Source organism: Nyctereutes procyonoides, unplaced genomic scaffold (genome assembly GCF_905146905.1).
Source record: "Nyctereutes procyonoides isolate TBG_1078 unplaced genomic scaffold, NYPRO_anot_genome, whole genome shotgun sequence".
Taxonomy (NCBI): domain Eukaryota; kingdom Metazoa; phylum Chordata; class Mammalia; order Carnivora; family Canidae; genus Nyctereutes; species Nyctereutes procyonoides.
The window spans coordinates 21,152,346-21,176,248 of record NW_026575034.1 but is presented as its reverse complement, the minus strand read 5'-3'; the positions used below and the strand labels follow the sequence as shown (position 1 = coordinate 21,176,248).

The following is a 23,903-nucleotide window of genomic DNA, read 5'->3' as shown; positions in this document are numbered from 1 at the left end:
GTGCAAAAGCTTTTTTTTTAAAAAAAAAAAAGGAAACAATCAATACAATGAAAAAGCAACCTATGGAATGGGAGAAAATATTTGCAAACCAAATAGCTGATGAAAGGTTAGTATTCAAAAAATATAAGGAACTCACACAGTCAATAGCAAATGAAGAATCAACTTAAGTAAAAAATGGGCGAAAAAAAATGGGCGAAAGACTTGAATATGTCTCTAAAGAAAACACACAGGGGTACCTGGGTGGCTCAGTTGGTTGAGCATCAGCCTTCAGCTCAGGGCATCATCTCTGGGTCCTGGGATGGAGCCCTGTGTCAGGGTCCTTACCCAGCAGGTAATCTGCTTCCCTTCTCCCACTCCCCACTCCTGATTCTCTCTTCCCCTGCCCCCCTCTCTCTCCCTCCCACTCTCTCAAATAAATAAATAATAAAGTCTTTAAAAAAGAAAAGAAGACACATACACACACAAAAAAAGCACAAAAGTAGATACATAAACAGCCAACAGGTGTGTGAAAAGGTTTTCAACATCACTAATCATTCAGAGAACTACAAATCAAAACCATAATGAGATATCACTTCATACCTGCTAAGATGGATAGCATTTTAAAAACAATAGATAACAAGTGTTATCAGTAATGTGAAGAGAACCATAGTACTTGGTCAGAATATAAATTGGTAATAGCCATTATGAAAACTTTATGGAGGCTCCAAAGAAAACAAAAAAATAGAACTACCATGTGATCCAGCAATCCCACTTCTGAATACTTATCCAAAAAAATTAAAACCAGGATCTTGAAGAGATAGCTATGCCCCCATATTTGTCATAACATTATTTACAATAGTCAAATAGTGGAAATAACTTAAATGTTCATCAATGAATGAATAGATAAAGAAAATATGTTATAGACATACAATGGAATATTACTGAACCTTAAAAAGGAAGGAAATCCTACCATTTGTAACATGAATGGACATTATGCAATGTAAAATAAGCCAGATACAGAAAGACAAACACTGTGTGCTCTCACTTATATGTGGAATCCAGAGTAGTCAAACTCAGAATCAGAGTATAAAATGGTGGCTGCAAATGGCTGGGGAAGAGGGAAATGGGGAGGTGATGGTCAAAGGATACAAAGTTTCAGTCATACAGATAAATAATTTCTATATATCTACCATTCAGCATAGTGCTACAGCTAACAATACTGTCCTGTGTACTTAAAAGTTGCTAAGAGTATAGATCTTACATTGTGTTCTTATCACACACACACACAATAATAAAGAGGACAAGAAAAAACTATGAGAGGAAATTGATTTCTATGTCCTTGAGGGTAGTGATGTTTTCATGGGTACACCCAAACTCATCAAGTTGTGTACATTAAATATGTATCACTTTTTACATGTTAACCATACCTCAAAAAAAGCTGGCTTAAAAAATAATTTACAATCACTCAAAGAAAATGAAATACTTAGGTAAACTTAAAACATGCATAAGATCTATATGCAGAATATTACAAAATGCTTGTTTAAAAAAAAGAAGACATAAATAAATGGAGAGACATATTGTGTTCATGGATTGAAAGGATACATTAAAGATGACAATTCCCCCCAAATTGACCTATAAATTTTAATGAAATTCCTATCAAAATCTCATCCAAGATTTCTTGATAGACATAGACAACTTATTCTAAAATTTATATGGAAATATACAAAATCTAGAATAGTTAAAACAGTCTTGACAAAAAGTAGAAATAAAGTAAGAAGTATTACTCTAGCCATTATTAAGCCCTATAATATAGCTATAGTAATCAAACAAGATGGTATTGGCAGAGGAAGAGACACATAGATTGAAAGACCAAAAGAGTGAACCCAGAAACAGACCCGCAGAAATATGCTAAATTGAGTTTTCACAAAGGTGAAAAGTCAATTCAATGAAATAGCCTTTTCACCAGATGTTGGAGCAATTGCATGTCCATATGCAAAAAAAAAAAAAAAAGGCAACTCCACCTAAATTTTACACCTTATACAAAATTTAACTCAACATGGATCACAGGTAAGTAAAAAACATAAAACTATAAGAACTTTTAGGAAAAAAACATGGGAGAAAATCTTAGGGATTGTCTAGGCAAAGAGTTCTGAGAGTTGACATCAAAAGCTCAGCCCATAAAAGGGGAAAAAATAAATTGGACTTCGTCAAAATTTAAAATTTGCTCCACAAAAGACCCTGTGAAAAAAAGATGAAAGACAAGCTACGGACTGGAAGAAAAATATTTGCAACCACGTGTTTAACAAAAGACTGATATCTAGAATATATGAAGAACTCTCAAAACCCAACAGTAAAAATAACAATCCAATTCAAAATTGGCAAAAGACAGGAAGAGATATTTCACTGAAAAGGATATACAGATGGCACATAAGCACAAAAAAAATGTCTAACATCAGTAGCCATGAAGGAAATACAAATTAAGACCATGATAAGATATTCAATGCCCACCTCTTAGAACAGCTAAAAATACAAAATAGTGACAACACCAAATGCTAACAAAAATGAGAAACACCGAATCACTTATACATTGTTGGTAGCAATATAAATGGAACATCCTTTCTGGAAAACAGTCTGGCAGTTTCCTATAGAACTAGACATGCAACTACCATATAACCCAGCAATTGAACTCTTGGGCATTTATCCCAGACAAATGAAAACTTATGTTCACACAAAAACTCATACATGATTGTTCATAGAAACTTTATCAGTAATAGCCAAAATCTGGAAACATCCCAGATGTCCTTCAACAATGAGTTGTTCAACAAACTGTGGTACATCCATACCATGAAATATCATTCATGGACTACTGATTCAGACAACAATCTCGAGGGAATTATGCCAAATCAAGAAAAGCAATCCCAAAAGGTTATGTTGTATGATGCCATTTATATAATATTGTGTAAATGACAAAGCATAGAAATGAAGAGGTAATAAATAGGAATGGACTACTGATTCATACAAAAATCTCGAGGGAATTATGCTAAGTCAAAAAAGCAATCCCAAAAGGTTATATACTGTATGATCCCATTTATATAATATTGTGTAGATGACAAAGCATAGAAATGAAGACAAGGTAATCAGTAGCTAGGAGTTATAGAAAGGGATGTAGGAAGAAGGGAAGGAAGTAGGTGTGCCTGTAAAAGCAAAAAAAGGGATCCTAGTGGTAACGAAATTGTTATGTATCTTGACTGTATTAACATCAACTTCCTTGTTGTGATATTGCATTATAGTTTTGCAATTTGTTACTACAGAGGGAAACTAAATGTTACACAGGATTTGTCAGTATAGTTTCTTACACTGCATATGAATATATAATTATCTCAAAATAAAAAATGTGTTGTGGGACACCTAGGTGGCTCAGTGGTTGAGCATCTGCCTTCTGCTCAGGGCATGATCCCAGATCCTGGAATCAAGTCCTGCATCAGGCTCCCTGCAGGGAGCCTGCTTCTCCCTCTGCCTATGTCTCTGCCTCTGCCTTTGTCTCTCATGAATAAATAAATAAATAAATCTTTTTTTTTAAAAAATGGTTTGTGTATGTGCATATACAGCTATTTTAAAAGAATACATTAGCACTATATCTATTGACCTGAAAAATATACTATTAATATTACTATTAACTAATAGTTGGAAAGAGGACAAGATGAAGAGAGATTATTGAATTTTTTTATACATCTTTATAACTCTGATTACAGTAAGCACCTCTGAAGTTTGAGGATTTAGGAAAGAGACAATTAAGAAAAGATAGTTTGAAAATATTTTTAGATTTTTTCAAAAAGGTAAATAACCCAATACAATGAAATTCAAAGAATATGAATGTATGAATATGACTGTGGGATGCTTTTACCACACTGATATTCAAGTGGTACAAAGTTTGCAAAATGAGGCAAATGCAGTTCTTATCTACAAGGAAGTGGTGATGAGACCCCAAGGTGAGAAGAAAGCCGGAGGTTCAGTGCTGACAGACTAAGCACAAGAAGCAATGAGGAGAAAGATAACTCTGTGACAACATATTCACCAGATTCAAGAGACAGTCCATACCCAGACTCCCTGGACTACCAGACAATTTTATGGCTTTGTTCCCTCCACACAGAAAGATGGGCTAGGAACGCAAACATAACAGTGACTATCAAATACAGAGAGTGGAAAAAAATATATATATATATATACAGAGAGTGGCACTAGCACTGTTCACGTTGCAGAGGAGGCACATTTGAGTGAAGTGAAACTGAGACACAACTGACATTTGCAATGAATCCTCAGCCCAAGTCAGTGACAGAGTTACAGTGAAGCAACTTCTACAGTGTTTTACATTGCTTTCGGTGCACAAGGAAAGGAAGAGAGGAAGAGAGAGGGCTGCTGGCCAGGGAATTATGGAATACTGAGTGTGTCTTCAGAGAAGCTGGAGGACACAGCTGCAGGCCTTTGAGGAAGGAACTTTGTGATGCAAAATTCACAATGGCAACTACAGAAGAGGGGCAGAAATAGCATGCTATTTCTTCATTACAGAAGCTGTAATGAAGAGAAAGAAGGCATTGAGTTGGGTGAATGCAAGACTATTCAAGTAAGCTTAGAGGTTACGAGAAAAGCTATCTTATTTACCTACAGATTTTAGGCAAAGCAAGATGGCTGGTCCTTCAACTTGAATATGTGCATTGATCTAGGGAAGGAGAAATGCAGGCTAAGATGAAATGAAATTGCCTATGATCAAAAAATGGAAACCAACCTGATTTAGTTTTATGAAGCCAACATAACCCTGAAATTATATAGCCATTAAAAGAATCCATTTTGGACTCACACTGACCTGGATTTTTTTCTTTAATAAAGATTTTATTTATTTATTCATGAGAGGCACAGATTGAGAGGCAGAAACATAGGCAGAGGGAGAAGCAGGCTCCCTGCGTGGAGCACAATGCAGAACTCGATCCCAGGACCCTGGGATCACAATCTGAGCCAAAGGCAGATGCTCAACCACTGAGCCATCAGGTGCCCCCACACTGATCTGGATTTAAATCCAGACTCATTTGAAATTTTGTGATCAGAAGTCAGCTATTCACATTTCAAGGAGTTTATTTGTTAAATGGAAATAATGATAGTACCTACCTCACAGAGACATTATATTGAATGAGATGATACATGTAGAGTGCCCAGTCCAGTGCCTGACTCACAGTGTTCAGTAAATCATAACTTGGTAGATAATACCAAAAGTTGGCAAGGGTGCAAAATAACTAGAAATCTTATACAATTTTGGAGTGCATAATGGTACAACTACTTTGGAAAAGCATTTGTTAGTTTCTTATAAAGTTAAACACACATTTACCATATGATACACCAATACCATTCCTAGATACCCAAGAGAAATGAAAATATTTCTACACAATGATTTTTATGCAAACGTTCACTATAGCTTTATTAATAATAGTTAAAAAGTGAGGACAACCCAAATGTCTATCAAAAGAATAACGGATAAATAATTGTGGAATATTCATACAATGCAACACTACTCACCTATAAAAAAGAATAAACTAAAAAGAAAAAAAAAGAATGAACTAATGATACCTACAACAAAATGGATGACTCCCAAAACACGTTAAGTGAAAGAAACCATACACAAAATAGTACATACTACATGATTTCATTTATATAAAATTCTAGAAAAAGTAACTATAAGAACAGGAAGTATACCATTAGCTGCCTGAGGCTGGGGCTGGAGCAAGGAAGCCAGAGAATTAACTGCAAAGACTAGCAAGGGAACATTTTGGGATGATAAAAAATGTTGTATTTCTTGATTGAGATGGGGCTTATATGGCTGTATACAATTGTCTAAACCCATCAAATTATACACTTAATATGAGTGCATTTACCCCAATAAATTGATTTTAAAACTATAAGAAACCAAGAACAAATTTTCAAAAGATGTACATTAACATCATGGAGAAATCTTTAAATTTTATTGAATAAAATATAAGGAAACTAGAATAAACAGTAAGATATAACATATTTTGAATGGAAATATTCCATATTGGATGACTATTGATGCTCCTAAATTAATCTATAAGCTGAATTCATTCCCAGCTAATCCCATAGGATTTGGAATTTAGCGAAGCAATTCTAATAATTGTGTAAAAGAATGAAGGCATCAAAAAAAAATCCAAGATGTTTCTAGAAAAACACACACACAGAGAAGAATAAGAATGACTTACCTGCCAGATATAAAGATAATTACAGTAGTTAATATTGGTGAGGAGTTAGCAAAGAATGTTATAAGGACATAGCCTAGATCAAATCTATTATATAAAGGAACTTAGTGTATAATAATTGTATATCGCTGCAGAAAAGTGCTGGAGGAACCAAGTTTCCTTTTAAGAAAAATAAATAAAACTAGATCCTGGTCTCATGTTATACACACAAAAATAAATTTCAGATGGATTAAAATAATTAAACATAAAAGATATGTAAATACCATAAAATGTATGATAATATCTTTATGATCTCAGGGTAAGAAAGAACTTATTAAATAATACACAGAAGTACATGGCCTAGATGTGCTTTTTATTAAAGTTCAAATTAGTAAGACAAGTGACACCATAAACAAAATTAAAAGATAGTTAACAGACTGGAAGTTTATATTTCCAATATAAAACAAAGGATTAGTAACCAGAATATACAGAGAAAGAGTACAAAAAATATATAGGGGGGGAAGACAGCTGAACAGAAAAATGGACAAAAGAAAGATCAGACAATTTATAGAAGAACTATAAATGACCAATAAATATATTAAAAATATAAATTAAAATGAGTTAATATTTCTAATTAACCAGATTTGCAAAAAGGTAAGAGTCCGATAATATAAAGTGTTGTCGAGGATGTTAAAAAATAAGATCTTTCATAAAACCTACAAGGGAGAATATAAGTTGGAACAACTATTTTGAAGAACGATTTGACAATATCTGCTAAAGATGAAAATGTGCATATCTCATGACCCAGCAATTCCACTCCTAGATTTATAGTCTAGAGAAATTTTTATACATGTGAAAAAGCAGACATGTACAAAAAGATGAAATAGCATATACACAGCAAAATAGCCAGAAACAATAAGTCCACCAATAAGTAAATAAATAATATTTGGCATAATCAGATGTTATAAAACTATGTAGAAATGTAAAGGAATGATAAACATCTGTATATCTGCATAAACAGAACTCAAAACATCATTTCCTGTATACACTAAGAAATAATTTATGTAAATGTCAAAGAGCACCAATTAGCAAAAGCTTTAAAAACTGAATTAGAAAGATACACTGAATTCATGATAATTGCTGTTTCTAAGGTGAGAATGAAATACAATAGGAGATAAAAGAGACTTTAATTTTATCTTTAACTTTTAATTGCATTGATTAAAAAGGAACTGAAAGCAAACTGGGACAAAATGGTAATAATGATCAGTACTAGATGTCTGGATAATATGTGCACTTGTTATTCTTTATAATTTTATATATATATTAGTCACTTCTCAAATAAAAGTATAATGAGAAAAGGAAACACAATAAAGTATATTAGAAACACAGGTATCAGTTATGAGACTGCTGCAATATTCTAAGATAAGGCTGTGGGGTATACAGTGGGACATTTTCCATTGGGGATGAATGCTCTTAAGGAAGTGGGCCTTGGTGGCTGTGTGAATGTAGTGAAGAGAGGCTGGTTCCCCATTCACAATACTGTGGCATGTAATGAGTTAGTAATAATGTTTACAGGATTCTGTGGACAACATTAGTATTTTCCCAGTTGTAAGAGCTTCAGCCATGCAAGTGAGCTTGGAGGAAGGGAGGTGATAGTAGGAAAAGATAAAGGCGCTACCTATTACCTCAGAATAGATCTTTAGGGAATTAATTTCTTGAAAGATGGCCCCAACAAACATAATCAGTTCCAAAGTCCCCCTTCTAAGTGCTACAGAACCTTTAGAGGGAACTACTCATCTATTGCAAGGAAAGTCTTTGGAAGACTATCCCAACACTGGTCTCAATAGTGGTCAGAGATAATTAATCTGAAGAAATGCCTCTTCTGTGCCTCACATGAAGGAAAAGAATGATTGGACAAGGTAAGGCATTGGGGGAGGTGTTTAGCATCATGACCCATTTTTTCTTATAATGTCACCTGGGAGACCAAGACAGGAACTATGACAGCATGTCCTCAGCATGCAAGAGAACACTGGAGTCACTACTACCTATGGCCAATGATAGAGTGAATTGAAAGGACTGACCCCACTGCAGAGAAAGGGGAAATGGATAAGGACACCAGACAATATTACAGGAGAATTGATTAAAATTAGATCTGAGCTATCCCATACCCCTAACAGAACCTGAATCCTACCAGATCCTATTATAACAGGGAGAACAGTTAACCTCATAAGTTTATAACCTCAGTGCCAGAATATCTACTATCTGGGGTATTTGGGTATTTTTAAAAAATATTTTATTTATTTATTCATGAGAGACACAGAGAGAGAGACAGAGAGACACAGGCAGAAGGAGAAGAAAGCTCCATGCAGGGAACCCGACATGGGACTCGATCCCAGGACTCCAGGATCATACCCTGGACCGAAGGCGGCGCTAAACCGCTCAGCCACCCGGGCTGCTCATATTTGGGTATTGAAGGAACTTAATGACTTCAATTTTGTTGGGCTTAAAGGATCTGTGATTTATCTTATGAACAATCTTTTGTATAGTGGTGCCCAGGATAGGCATATGTCAGCAAAAAAGTCCCATTAGTGTTCTCTTGAGGCTTGGCACTCAAGGGCATTTTTTCCCAATCAATCATCCCCTTCACAGCTCTGTATTCACTGCCCCCAGCTCCCAAGTGCTACTCTCCTTCTTCAGCAATCCTAGGACAACCTTTCAGGTACTGATCCTTTTGGCCCAAATACCCTAGAAAATACCTATTCTTGTTCTAAGTCTCAGCAGAAAAGTTTAAAGCAGTGGCTAAGAGCAAGAATGCAAGGGTCAGATCCAGTTACTATCTAACTGCTACTTAAGAATTGTGTGACCTTGGATAAGTTTGTGCCTTAGTTCTTTATCTGTAAGATGGGGGAAATCATTATACTTACTGTAAATGCATGTGGCAGGAATAGGACTTAGAGCAGTGCCTGCACATAGAAAACTCCATAGGACATAGCCATTACTGTAATTCAGAAAATTTCCTAACTCTCCAGGGAGAGGGAAAGGCTTTTTTCTCTGTATTCCCACTATATCTGTACTAACTTGATTTAATGCAATTACTTAAGTAGCCTTCCAATAACTTTGCATCACTATGTCCACTAGACAGTGAGCTCCTTGAGGGCAGCAAGGTCTTGTTACTGCCATTGTATCTTCACCATATGGTACAGGGCCAGGTACAACAGAGATTCAATGAGATTGCTATAAAGCTGATTTTGAAAAGCAAATGTGTTTCAAACAATTGACACATTGGGAAACTCAGTATAACCTGTGATTCCCTCTGCCAGGAACTACGTGAACGCACAAAACTGCATTCAAAACTGCTGAACACAGCAGCAAAAGAAAATCCAACATGCTCACACCTAAAACATCTATCACCACTTAGGTTATGAAATACATCATGCATATGTGGTGTTATAAGATTCCACCAGATTTCATATTATAATAGTCCCCTGCTATCCACAGGTTATACATTCCAAGACCCCAGTGGATGCCTGAAATCAGAGATAGTACTGAACCCTATATATACGGCATACCTCAAAAATACTGCTGATTCAGTTCTGGACCACTGCAATAATGTAAATATAGCAATAAAGTGAGTCAAATGAGTTTTTGTTTCCCAGTGCATATAAGGGGTGTTTATATAATACCATAGCCTATTAAGTGTGGAATAGCATTATGTCTTTAAAAAAAAAAAAAAGACAAAACAAAACAAAACAAAAAAAACAATGAGATTAACTTAATTTAAAAACTTTATTGCTAGGGGTGGCTCAGTGGCTCAGTCAGGTAAGCATCAAACTCTTGATTTTGGTTCAGGTCAGGATCTCAGGGTCATGAGATCAAACCCCCATGTCAGGCTCTGCACTCAGCAGGGAGTCTGCTTGAGATTTTCTCCCTCTCCCTCTATCCCTCCCCTCAGCATGAGCTCACTCTAAAATATATATATAAATCTCTGAAAATCTTTTTTTTAAAATCTCTGAAAATCTTATTGCTTAAAAAATGCTAACCATCACCTGAGCTTTCAGTGAGCTGTAATCACTGATCACAGATCAACATAACAAATATAATAATAATGAAAAAGTTTGAAATACTACGAGATTTACCAGAATGTGCCACAGACACAAAGTGAACAAGCACTGTTGGGAAAAATGGCACCGATAGGCTTGCTAGAAGCAGGGCTGCCACAAATTTTCAATTTGTAAAAAATACATTATTTGTGAAGTGCAATCAAGTGAAGCACAATCAAATGAGGTATGCCTATACGGTGTTTTCCTATCATACGTGCCTATAATAAGGTGTAATTTATAAATTAAGCATAGCAAGAGACTAACAATAACTGATAACAATGGCAATATGCTGTAATAAAAGTCATGTGAATGTGCTCTCTCTCTCTCTCTCTCTCAAAATAACTTACTGCATTGTACTCACCCTTCTTCCTGTGATGATGTGAAAGGATAAAATGCCTACATGAGGACACGAAGTTAGGGGTATAATAACACAGCATTGTGACCGTAGTGTTAGGCTACAATTGACCTGATGCTCATCAGAAAGGATCATCTGCTTCCCAATAGTGGTTGAGGGCAGCGGGCAATTGAAACTGCAGAAGTGAAACCACAGATAAGGGGGACTATCATAGTCTCCCCTTCTACCATTTCTCAATTATTCACAAGCCTCTAATGGTTCCACAAGGAAAACTCTAGGTAATGTGTCATATTTATTGGTGTGTTTATGTGCTTTCTAACCAGTTAACATATGTAAAATGGTGCCATTTTTATTAGGGTCTTATCCTTTTTTAAATGTGTCACTGACAAGGTTTTTGAATGTTGTACCCTATTGCCACCTTTCCCACAAGGCTTGTTTTTATTACATTATCTTGCATACTGTGCTGATTTTTAGGATAGGTCTCCTTAGAACAGAATCATACCCAGTGGACTCGTGGCTGATAGTGAATAACTTTTCTTTCTCATCTCCATGGATACCAAAGGCTCCTGAAACTGTAGGAGCCACTGTTATTCAGTAAATGCTGTTTGGGCCAGCAGTACTATCACACAATTAAAAGCAATAAATATTTATTCATAGACAACTAGATGCCAGGCACTGTGATGAGCAGTAGAGATGCTGGCTAATAAGAAGCACTGCCTACAACTCTTTCAATCTGGGGATGGGGGTGGAAGGGAGAGAGACGAGTAATTACAATAGAGTGGGATCAATGCTATTCAAGAATATAGCAAGGGCTTCTCTCCAGACTTCAGGGAATCAGCAAAGACTGGAAGGAGGAAGTGTTCCTCTTTCCCAGATCTCTCCACTCCTATAAATCAGTCTCTTTCCTTGTTGTCCCCACCTCTGCCTCCTTCCTCTACTTCCTGAGTTATCTTGCTGTCAGCCCTGAGCAAGGAGGCAGCAAAGGGAAGAGTTAATGTGGCACAGGTGGGAGGGGTAAGGTCCCTGAGGGGAGCAGGTAAGAAGCTTCATAAAGGGCCCCATAGGCATTGGTCAAGGTGAAGAGAAGGTGCCAACACACAGTGCTCAGGATCTTTCTCCAGTCAAGTCTTCTGGGGTGCTCTCCTCCTGTTCATTTATCCATTCAATGTTTATTCATCTTCTGCCGTGAGCTAGATTCTGGGTGAAAATCGGTTCTACTCACCTGACCTCCTCCTACATCAGAGATGCTTCTTCCACGTATGGCTGCTACTCTGGGTTGAGTGCATTTCCTCCCCCTTTGGAAGCTCCACTCCCTCTGGCACCCCAGGAATAAGACTTTAGTGGGACCCCTTTCTGGATTGTGAAGAAGGAAGGGAGACAGAGAAGTTCCCTTTTATGCTGCCATTTCTTTGTCAGTGCTTTTTACCGCCCAACTTCAACTCTCCAGCAGGTGTTCAAGTTCACTACTTTAGCATCAAGGTAAAAATAATGTAAGCACCCCAAAAACCCAGGTTTTCTCCTGTCACGTGAGGCTTCCAGCTTCACTGCAGATCCAATCTTCCTCCTCTTGTTTCTCCTCTTCTCTCTACTCTTCTTCTCCAAGGGTTGATACCCAGAATGTTAAAGCTGGACAACACTACAATCATTGTGTCCAGCCCCACTGTACAGCTGAGGAAGCTGAGGCCCAGGAGCTCTGCCTAAGGATATACAATCAAGGACAGTACAGCCTGGGGCCTGATCCCCCACCAGCTCTGGCTTTCTCTCCACCTTAAGGAGACTGCGATGGACTCTACTTTGGACCCTGAGGAAGAAAAACACTCATCTCAGCCCCAACCCTCAGGTGACCTCCAGCTATACCAGCCACTGCAACAGTGAGGCCCTCATTTCTCAATACCAGTGTCCCTCCCCCCCATTTGTCCCCCTACAACACTCATGGGCTTTTAGGCACAAAGGATTCTCCCATCTAAGCTAGGGTAGTGACTTTGATTATTTATCCAAAACCCCAACCAAAGATTATAACCCTGTGACCCCCCAACCCTGCACTCCCCCTACACATACCCCATGGATGGGTCTATGCCACTGTAACACCCTCCAATATCTCTCCCCTATCAGGAGTCATGCCCCCATGAGCCCTAAAGCTTTGCCCCCACAGGATGGCAGAAGGTCCACATCCCAACTCCACCTTCCCACGCCCCACTTTCTTCATACTGACTGGCATTCCAGGGTTAGGGGGTACCCAGGTCTGGCTGACACTGGTCTTTGGGCCCATGTATCTGCTGGCCCTGCTGGGCAATGGAACACTGTTGGCATTGGTGCAGATAGACTCCACACTGCAGCAGCCCATGTTTCTACTCCTGGCCACACTGGCAGCCACAGACCTGGGCTTAGCCACATCTATAGCCCCAGGGTTGCTTGCTGTGATGTGGCTTGGGCCCCGGCCTGTGCCATATGGTGCCTGCCTGGCCCAGATGTTCTTTGTTCATGCACTGACTGCTGTGGAATCCGGTGTACTGTTGGCCATGGCCTGTGATCGTGCTGTGGCAGTAGGGCGTCCCCTACATTACCCTCTCCTAATCACCAAAGCCCGTGTAGGCTATGCAGCACTGGCACTGGCCCTGAAAGCTGTGGCTATTGTTGTGCCTTTCCCTCTGCTGGTGGCGCGATTTGAGTACTTCCGAGCCAAGACCATAGACCATGCCTACTGTGCACACATGGCAGTGGTAGAGCTGGTGGTGGGCAACACACAAGCTAACAATTTGTATGGGCTGGCACTTTCACTGGCCGTGTCAGGCATAGATATCCTGGGCATCGCTGGCTCTTATGGACTCATTGCCCACACTGTACTGCGGCTGCCTACCTGGGAGGCCCGGGCCAAGGCCTTTGGCACATGTAGTTCCCACATCTGTGTCATTCTGGCCTTCTATGTACCTGGTCTCTTCTCATACCTCACACATCGCTTTGGTCGTCACACCATCCCAAAGCCTGTGCACATTCTTCTCTCTAACATCTATTTGCTGCTGCCACCTGCCCTCAACCCACTCATCTATGGAGTCCGCACCAAGCAAATCAGGGACCGGCTCCTGGAAACCTTCACATTCAGAAAAAGCCAGCTCTAATGAGCACAAAACAATAGAGCCTGCTGGTGGAGGTGAGGGAACATTCAAGAGTCTAGAGCCTGGAGGTGGGGATTATGTCATGTTTGTCCCACTGTCTACAGATGACTGTGATAACCATTCAACAACTATTTGCTGTGAAGTCTCTTCTATCCATTATCACTAGCATCTGCAGACTTTAGCCTATCCACATATCTTGCTTGGGAGGAGTGAGGTAGAGGGCTACACATTACCATGCAGGGAAATAAGATCAGGAGTTATCATGGCTTATAGTACGTGAGATTTAACTTAAAGAAAACTCTCCTCCCTAGCCCCTCCATCATTTTAACCTAAGTCTCCCCGTGTTTCCACACAAAAGCTCCCCTACAGATGCTAGACCTGGGGGTCTAGGAAGAGTGATGCTGCCTCAGGAGGCAAGTGTTTGGGTACTTGTCTGGGATCATAGTCCTCTCCATTTCTGGAGCCAGATTCTATTTTCATCCTGTCCTTAGGGAAGGAATTACAGGCTTATTCCCCACATTCTGAGAATCTGGATAATGCACCCAGACTAGGGTCCCAAATTTGGCCAGCACACTGATCTTTGCCATTCCCAGTTCAGAGAATCCTCCTTGTCTAATGTGTAATTACCCCCACTCTCCTGTCAATATCTCAAGAATTAATTGCTAGAATTTCTCTTCCTGGGCCTAAAGCCTCAGGAGTCAAAGGTCCAACTGAAAGAAATTTTTATATCCCAGGAAATCATTATAATCACTTCATTTGCTTGCCTGACATCCAGTCACTGTGGTCTCTTATGAATTTGCTCTTCTCTGCATCCTCAGCCAAGAACGTTGAATTCTCAAATAAAATCCACATCAACACCCCCATTTGTCCTAGCTAACATCACTAGAAGCATATGATGTTGGTGATATATGATTAAACAGGAGTATTTCCCACTGCTGTGGCTACCAGAGAATAGAGGTATTACACAGGAAGCATCATGGTGTTGCCCAACAGGAGATTAACTCAGTTAAGAATCTATACTGGAAGGGACATTGTGCAAAAGCTCTTTCACACCAGCATGGAGCCAAAAATGAATATAATCTCAGACAAAAGGCAGGGATTCACCATTATAAGATCTGAGAAAGCTGCAGGCCGCACAAGTAGACCCAAGCTCTGGGGAAACTACCATAACTGCAGGTCTTAAAGTCAGCCATGAAGACCTAAAGCGAAGTGCAGTGCTGACCACTCAGCACAGATACCTGGGCCAAACACCATGGGATACCACACAGAAGAGGAGGCTGCAGATCTGAAAAAGCAGGTGACATCCTCTCCAGGGCCACATGGGGTCTCACCAGGTCCTCATTAACAAGGAGCTAAAGAGATAGTACAGAGTTCTACATGATTTTCAGAGGTGTTGTCACACTGAGGAGATCTACAGTTTTCCTCAAGTGTGGGCTTAGTCATTCTCAAAACTAATCTTTTTCATGAAATTCGGAGTTAAAAAAAACTCCTCAGGTAATGATTTTGTGGGTAATTGTGACAAAATCTAATCTTAATTGGTCATGAGTCTTTAAGATGTCCATATCCTTCTCTCAGGGATTCTTCTTCAATAAATCTATCCTGACAAAATAATTAGAGATGTAAACAAAGATGTATGCAGTAAGATATTTATTACAACATTATTATAAAGAAATGTATATGTGACATCCCCTGTCACACATACACATTACGCACATTTTTTGCCTTTCCCCTGTGGTACATGAAAAGGGAAATCCTATGCAGTCAATGTTCATAAGCAATGAATTCTATCACCTTCCCACCACAGGAAACCTCCTGTCTAAGGCACCTTCGTTCCCTGGTTGTGCACAGCTCCCCAAGGCAGCTGATTTCAAAGTCGTGCATTATTCATTGCAAGAACCTTCTTTCTTCAGGCCAAAAATCCACCCACTTGGACATTAGTATTTTGTTTTGGATTGAGATCACACACCTACCGTGTGATGTGTTTAGAAAACTACCAGCACTCCCTTACTCCTCACAACAATCTGGGAGTAATCCCATTGTCCCTCATCCACAATTCCAAAATAAAAAAAATATCTGAAGAAACAATAGCTTTTTCATGACTTTGGTTCAAAACCCAACCTGAAACGTCACGATGGTATTTATAGTATTTTATTTATCTCACTTGGTGTGAATATTCATACCTTTAGCTGCAGAAATATTGATGTGTTTGATTATAGGGTACTGCCCTAAACCTCACTGGGGTACTCCTTTATATATGATAAAGGCACTATATTCCCTTTCTAAAACCTGAAAATCTGAAGTCCAAAATATATCTACCCCTAAAGGTTTCAAATAGGGACTTGTACAGTTATCCCTGTAGCCTGAGAGTAGTGAAGAGACTAGTTAGGGCTCTTTATTCCTCCAAAGGCTTGGCTATCAACACTATTCTATACTGTCCTGGAGGTTCTTACAGAGAACCTCATGTTTCCTAAATAACCAGCCCCTGCCTGTTTGTTCCTCTCATGCTCTGCAGTCGTCACCACTCAGATATGACGCAGATGATCTGTGTCCAGGGAAACCCCAGTATGTGCCACACTAGAGACAACCCCATGACCAGGTATGGCCCAAACAGCTCAGCCCTTAGGCTCAACTCCATCCAGAACTCAGTCATCATTTGTTTTCCTTCAGCAACTTTCAATCTCAGACTCTATGAGCCAAAGGGAAAAACAGACTCACTTAATGTCAGGGTAGGGCAGTGTGGAATGCAGGGAGCTTAAAGAATTATGATCATCAGCAAAAGAGATGAAGACATGGGCTTCTGGCTGAGGTGTTTATCTATACCTAATTTTACCCTTTTAGCCTCCTCTATGAAAATCTGAAAAAATCCTCTTCATATTTCACCAACAGCCCATCATCCCTGTCCCTACCCTATTCATTCCCTTCTCATTCTAGAACCCCCTCAGGATGTGGATGTACACCATCCCCTGCCTATGTTTATCAGTAACTCTCATGTCTGTACCTTTGCATCTCTGCCTCCTTGCACTGTCTGTGTCCCTTGTCCTGGTATAATGTCTCTCCCCCACTGCTAGCTCACTCAGGATTCCTTTCTGAAGGGAACAGAGGTACCAACTATACTACACCAAAGACCACTCCTAGTCCAGAGCGAAGAGGGCACTAGAGTAGAAATTTGGTTTTTCCTGCCCTGATAAGAAGTTTGGGGTTTCTCATTTGGTCTACTGCAGCATTTCTCCCATCCTGCCCACTTCCTTTTCAGTACACAACTTTGCATGTCCACTGAGCAGGCACCCTCCCACCATACACTCAGGAGAGCAGAAAGGACACAGCAATTTCTCCCTCCACAAGAAGGAACTACCATTCAAATTTAAATTTAAAAGCTGGAATCAGGCCAACTTGGATTTGAATCCCAGATCCTCCATTAACTCACTGCATCCCTTGTATTAATCTACTTAACCTCTATGAGCCCATCAATTCACTTGTAAAATGAGGAAATAATAGTACCTACTTCATGGCATTACTAAAAGGATTAACCAGGGTAATGAATTCAAAGTGTTTGGCACAGCTTCTAACATACATGACTTCAACAATTCAACAAATATTTAATATCAATTCCTCTCCTAGAGCATAGTCCCCTGTCCACTGTTAAATCTTAAACACCTAGCACCCACACCCTTAGCCCTGTCTAGAGAGACCACTTCAGCCAGATCAGAGGATAGCCAAATTCATGGGACAGCCCTACATGTTAGGCCAGAATAGGAAAGAATGCTCCCCATACAGAAGTGGTCTTCCTGGGGATGCAGAAGACTCTCTAGAGGGACTCAAAAGAAGACTCTTTGGACAGATAAATGGTAGAGTGGGAGAGTAGCTACTAGAAAGGCTCTCCAGAGTGGTTCTTCTCCAAAAAGCCACTCTTCTTATCCAGCAAACACCAGGTTGAGATCTCTGGGACAGACACAAGGGGAAATCACACAGAGATTAGGACGGCAGTAGGAGAATGCCAACTAGACACAGATTAGTTTAGGACAGGGAATGGCGCATGGAGAAAAATTTCCTCAAATTTACCTGGATAATTCTGGCTTCCTGAAAGTCCTCTTCAGTTACTAAGGCAACATTATCCCAATTAGATTCTTATCCACCACATTGTCACCACTCATATGGCACCCTCCTACACACACACCTGGTTTTCACTGCAACTGTAACCTACTCATTAATAATAGGTTTCAACCTAGGCTGCACCTAAGAATTGCCTGAGAGGCTTTTAGAAATCCTAATGCCTAGGCACACTCCAGACCAATTAAATCAGAATCCCTGGGGGTAGGATCCATGTATTTGTAGTGTTTAAAGCTCCCAGATAATTCCAAAGTATGACCAAGGTTAAGAACTACTGCTTAGTTCTCAGTCTAAGTCCTGATTTATATTTCTCCCATGTCCTTCAGGACCCCTATCTAACCTCACAAGGAAGTCATCTGCAGCTGATAAGATAGTACAGCAAACTGCTTCAGGAGGCTACTGAAGGGGGAAATCTGATTCTGCTTCCTTAAATAACTCAGGCCAAGAAATACACACACACCAGCACTCACACATGCACACACAGACATATACAAATGCACCCTGACACACCTGCATTCTTCTCCCCTGAGGAGGAGAATGGATAAGTGACTTGAGGGTATGGTATCAGGCTATGGGCATAGTGAGGCTAGTAAAGTGACTGCCCTCTCCCCACCCAAGGCCCCATTATCTACAGGACCTCTATGACCTCATGCTATAGTAGGTCAAAGCCTGAGGCTTGGGGCCTCACCTCCTTGGGCAGCTTGGGGTTCCTGCAGCAGCCACTGCCCTGCCTAACCCCTCCCACAACCCACCATGTTAGTTGGTACCCCCCACCTGCTGACACTGGATGAAGCTGATGCCACGTGGGCTCTCATCAAGAATAAAGTAAGAGGGCTAAAAAGAAAGTAACAAAGTGTAACCTAGATGAGTCTGAGCAACTTATGAGTAGGAAGGGGTGGGAAGCCTGGAGACAATAGTAACTAGTATTTACTCAGTGCTTGTTCACATGCCAGACACTGCACTAAGTGCTTTGCACACAGTCCAATTTCATCACAATTGCAAAACTGGAAAAAGGTTCCTTGAAAAGCAATAGGAATCAGTGAGAACAGAAATAAGTGCTAAATCAATGTAGGACTTAGGTCAGGAAGACTTCCTGGAGAGTGACATTCTAGCTAGGCAAGGAGAAATAATTCTCATATAGAGGGAAAAGGAATTCCTGATTCATATTTGGTGCTTAATAAACACCTGAGTTAACGAGTAGGTGGGCAGGTGAGTGAGTGAGTGAATGGTGTCCTAATTAAAGGTAGAGCACATATAAAAGCCAGGAGAGGAAAAAGAAAACTATGTATTTGTGAACTACGAATAGTCCTCTAGAGTAGAGTTCAAATGAGTAGTAGTGAAAATGAGGCCAAAGAGGTACAGGGGCTGATCACAAAGGGCCCTTTAAACTTTCTAAAGAAACTTCGACCTCTTCACCTTTAACTTCCACAGAATGGAAAATTTGGGTTTTGAGCAAAATATGTAGATTTTCAGGAGCAGGCAGATGTCCCACCAAATCAGGATGGCTCAATTTCTGAATTTGGAGAATTTAGGGATCAGATTCCAGTTATGTAATTTGAAGAGTAATGAATTTCAAACACTCATTGAAGGCAGCCAAGCAAGTTTAAAAAAACCATCCTACAGTAGTGCCTATCAGACTCAAAGCAACTTTAATAGCATGTAACTCCAGCAGCTCACCACAAAGGTCAGCCTCCCAGGGAAGTAGAAACAGGAGCCAAGGCCCTCCCAAGTTCAAAGTACCTGGTTTCAGCAGTGTAAAAGGTTGGTCTAGACAAGATCAAACATTTCATTAGGATGAACGTTAATGTGATCATCAACTAGTAAAAAGCTACACGATCTCTGACCATCAGAAAAATTCCCTAGTTAAAGGCAAAATTATCAGGAAAGGCAACATAGACATTGAGGATAAATCACTGGTAATATTTTCCAAAATCAAGGCGCAGGACACCTCTGAGTGACCTGGTTTCCTCTCTCCAGAACTGCTGAGAGTTAACTGAACACTTTGTAGAACGTACAGCTAACCAGAATGTGGCTCAAGAGTTCCTCATTCAGAATCCAAACCAGCCAAAGTACATCCAGGAAGATAGTCTTCCACACTCACCTTCCCAGGTTGTCCCTGGGAGATCTCAATTTGCAGGCCTCTATGTCTCACAGAACTCACCCAGAAGTAAAAGTGCAGTGGGAACAGGTAGTGGTCTCAAATGGTGACTCTACCAAGAATAGTCACCCTGGCATAGAAATGAGTGCCTTATTTTCCCTATTTTAGTATAACTTACTGGGGGCCTCAAGGGTAAGAAAGAGGGACTAATAATAAATCCCCCACAAACGGCAGTATCTATATTCTGGGGAAAAGCCTCCAACTAAATCAGGGATTCATCTTTAAACAGACACTTGGACCATAAGAACTAGGAATTTTTTTTTTTAAGATTTTATTTATGAGACAGAAAAAGAGAACACAAGCAGGGAGAAGGGGCAGAGGGCAAGGGAGCAGACCCCCAGCTGAGCAGGGAGCCCAATACAGGGCTCAATCCCAGGACCCTGAGATCATGGCCTGAGCCAAAAACAAAGAAGATGCTTAACCAAATGAGCCACCTAGGTGCCCCAGAACTAGGAATTTTAAATGTCAAGATCCCATTAAAGTATCCCCTTCTGGGGACACTCCTATTTGTCTTATTTGTATAGGATCCTAGGGACCAGCTAGGGTAGCATTCTAAAGTTATATGGTGACTACACTTTCTTTGTCATGGGGCAGACCATTCTACACAAAAATGCCAAACCACCAGTGCTCTGCTGTCACCCCTGGTAACCCAAATGGACCTTCTCAGAGCCCTGTCCTTCAGCCTGATGCCCCCACCAGAAAGAATTCCATGTCTCAATGAAGCAAAGGAGAGGAATAATGGGAAATTCTTCCATGCAGATTAAGAAAGAGCACCATTTATTTCCTTGCTAGGTGACAAAAGATGCAGACTTCAAGCTATCTCAGCTTGTTTTAAGTGCAACTCTATCAGTTAGCTACTCTCCTCTCATGCTACGGGGCAGCACTTCCAAAACAGCTCTATGTAGCAAAATCCAAACTGGCCTTAAGGGATCATTGATGAATTCTACCAGAAGACCATCAAAGTGGCCAATGCCAGCAATAGGGAGACAGACATGTTGGAACTGGGGGCTGAGGAAGAGGTGTAGAACAGAGCATTTTCAGAATAGGTCTCAAACAGAAAAGGGACCCAAACAGGGAATTTTCTGTACTCCCTAACAGAACACAGAGCCAGAGTCTCGACCAGCAATATCTTTGGTGAGTAGAGATCAAACCTATGTACAATTACTAGAGGGGATCTTACAAGGTTTCCAAGTTGGTCATGAAGTTAAACTTTCCAGAACTGGATTACCAAACCAAAAGCCAAGACAAGAAGGACAAAACCAAGAGGCACTAGAATCCCTAAAAGCATATTGGGACCAGCATTACAGAGATGAGGCCTCAAATCCCTAACACTACTCCTTGCAGCCAGAGCAGATGTTGAAGAGTGGTCATTCCAAACCTCTCCCTGTGTACCCACTGTACTGAATGACATCACCCATCTAACCAGTCATCTAAGAATATTCCTTCATGATTCCTTTTCCCAGACTCCTTAACTGACCAACTTCTACTACTAATTCTATACCCTACAGATCCTCCCCCATGATTTTAGTTGAAGGCCTCGCCATGTTTTGGTTGCAGTATTATAATACTCTTAACTGATCTTTCTCTCTCCTTATTTTGTCTTGCTATTCAACATTAACTTTTTTTTTAAGATTTTATTTATTCATGAGAGACACAGAGAGAGGCAGAGACATAGGCAGAGGGAGAAGAAGGCTCCATGGCGAGAGCCCGATGTGGGACTCGATCCCGGAACTCCAGGATCACACCCTGAGCCGAAAGTAGATGCTCAACCGCTAAGCCACTGAGGCATCCCTCAACATAACTTTCTAAAGCACCTTTCTGATCCTGCTCCTCTTACCCAGAGCCCTCCAAGTGGTTTTCCATTGACCTCAGTATCAAATCCCTATCACTTAGCACACACAAGATCTTCCATAGTCTAGTTCCCGTATTCCTGTCCCTCTTCAGACCCTATGTTTAAGTACTATGAAATTATGCGTTCCTGAATTGCCCTTCTTAGTTTATAAGTTCAGGTTTTTTAACTGGCTGTATCCTCTCCCTGGATTGACCATCCTACCTAGCTAATTTCCTCAAAGCTCAAGTATTACCACCTAGGAACCTTCTCTGATCCTCTTCTGTCAAAGACAAAAGGTGTTAAATCACTTCTGGTCTCCTCCACACCTTGCTATTATTTTATTTAGCTGACTACTGTTTGTATTTTTGTCTCCTCTATTAGACCAAGTCTCATGTTTTTATGTATTCCCAGTATCTGCAGGGTCTGGCACATGATAGACATTCAAGGGTTTGCTACAGGACAGAACTAGGAAATAAGGAGGAAACCTAACAGTCTGAGCACATTGTGGAGATGTAGTTACAGTGAACAGTGGGAGGGTCAATCAAGAGTAGGCTACCAGGTAACTCCTGACTCAGTCCCTGACCTATAAACTGGCCATCTGCAGGTTATCGAGGAGCGCTTTGGGCCCAATGTAGTGGCAGTCCCTTTCCTGTCGGATGCAGCCTGCTATGATCTACTGGGTGTGCTAGTGAAGCAGTCCCGCCCAGCCCACACCCGCCTGGCTTTACCAGGTCGGCAGGGTCGGCGGGCACTACAGCCAGTGGGGCCACTACCAAACCTCCTGGAGCAGGCAGGGTCTGAGGGTGCCTTTGCCCACTGCACTCGGGAATACTCACCAAACGGCAGAGCAGAGATAGCCTATGAAGAAATGCGACTGTTGGATGGGCAGCCCTGCCGGATCCGCCTGCACATCGGTGGCCTGCGCAAGAAAGTGGCCTTCCTGCTGCTGCCACCAGGGCAGGTGAGCCTACAGCAAAATCTTCCCTGGCTCCGAAGTACCCACAGCATCTATGTCATCTACCAGGTCTTCTCCTGTTCCTGGCTGCAGCTCGGGCTGTTACCTACAGCCCGTGAGCCCCAGCTGCTTCGGTTACAACGGTCACTGCCTGTTGCCTTCTCCTGCCTCAAGTTTTCACTGCAGCCCAAAGGAGTGCTGGGCCCGCAGAAGCCTCTGACCAAAGATCCACTGCCCCATGGTGCCAACTGGGTCAGACCCAACCTCGGCATCTTGCCATCTCTGGCCCCTACATCAGCCCCTGCCAATATCCCTGAAGCTGCTGATGTGCCCCCACCTGTCCCAGCCCCACCTACACCACCTCCACAGGAAGGGCCAGGAGGCAGACCCACCAGATTCTCCTACAAGGGTCGAAACCCCTTCCGGAGGAGGCCCCAAATGTTGTCAGGTACTAATAGGGGATATGAAGCTGAGAGGGATGGGATCGGGTGGAAGGAAAGAGCATAGGGAATATAGGAATGTGTGCCCCAGGAATGTGTGGGGCACCCTTAACTCCACACTGGATCCTGGTAAAGGGGATGGAGTGAGGGAGCTGGGGGGCAATGAGGTGGAAGCCTGGTCCTGGTGAGGGGGTGGGCACAGCACAGAGGGCCAGGGAGGGACCAGGGAGGCAGAAAGACCAGGGCATGAGTCAAGCTGTGACTATCCCCAACCCTGGCAGAGAACTGGCTCTTCAGCCCCCGCAGCCCCCCACCAGGAGTCCAGGGTGGGGGCCCCGGGGACCCCGACCGGCACTCCATGTCCCTGCCCCTGCTGCAGGGTCTGTCCTCAGAATTCGACAGCGACGAATGAAGCTGAGGTGAGAGATGCAGGGGGCGAGGCCCCCAAGATCTGGTATAGGGATACTGGTCCCCAATAAACATCAGCTGCTGCTCCCCCAAACCATGCTGGACCCATGCTGCTTCTTCCTTCTGGGGGATGGAGGAGAGTTCCTACTTTCTTCCCTAGGCTCCATGACCCCCTCATCCTTTAAGGGCATAAGAAGCACCTTGAAACCTCAGTACCAATG

The 23,903-nt window shown here is 41.4% G+C and overlaps 2 protein-coding genes across 2 annotated transcripts; both read left to right on the top strand.

Moving 5' to 3' along the window:
* The first annotated feature begins 12,811 nt into the window (after positions 1–12,811).
* Positions 12,812–13,786, top strand: LOC129504779 (olfactory receptor 52W1). Its single transcript, XM_055317647.1, has one exon. It carries the CDS (start codon positions 12,824–12,826, stop codon positions 13,784–13,786), a length of 963 nt encoding a protein of 320 aa, XP_055173622.1. The 5' UTR covers positions 12,812–12,823.
* Positions 13,787–15,449: 1,663 nt separating this feature from the next.
* On the top strand, positions 15,450–23,878 carry CUNH11orf42 (chromosome unknown C11orf42 homolog). The gene is made up of 3 exons (XM_055317648.1): positions 15,450–18,715; positions 22,484–23,282; positions 23,556–23,878. Exons 1-3 carry the CDS (start codon positions 18,644–18,646, stop codon positions 23,684–23,686), a joined length of 1,002 nt encoding a protein of 333 aa, XP_055173623.1. The 5' UTR covers positions 15,450–18,643; the 3' UTR covers positions 23,687–23,878.
* Positions 23,879–23,903: the final 25 nt, after the last annotated feature.

Bases quoted from the DNA above. Each gene is read 5' to 3' on its own strand.
- LOC129504779 (XM_055317647.1), top strand. From the start codon at position 12,824: ATGGCAGAAGGTCCACATCCCAACTCCACCTTCCCACGCCCCACTTTC.
- CUNH11orf42 (XM_055317648.1), top strand. From the start codon at position 18,644: ATGTTAGTTGGTACCCCCCACCTGCTGACACTGGATGAAGCTGATGCC. The intron at 18,716-22,483 runs GTAAGAGGGCTA...GGCCATCTGCAG, and splicing joins GGGCTCTCATCAAGAATAAA to GTTATCGAGGAGCGCTTTGG. The intron at 23,283-23,555 runs GTACTAATAGGG...CAACCCTGGCAG, and splicing joins GAGGCCCCAAATGTTGTCAG to AGAACTGGCTCTTCAGCCCC.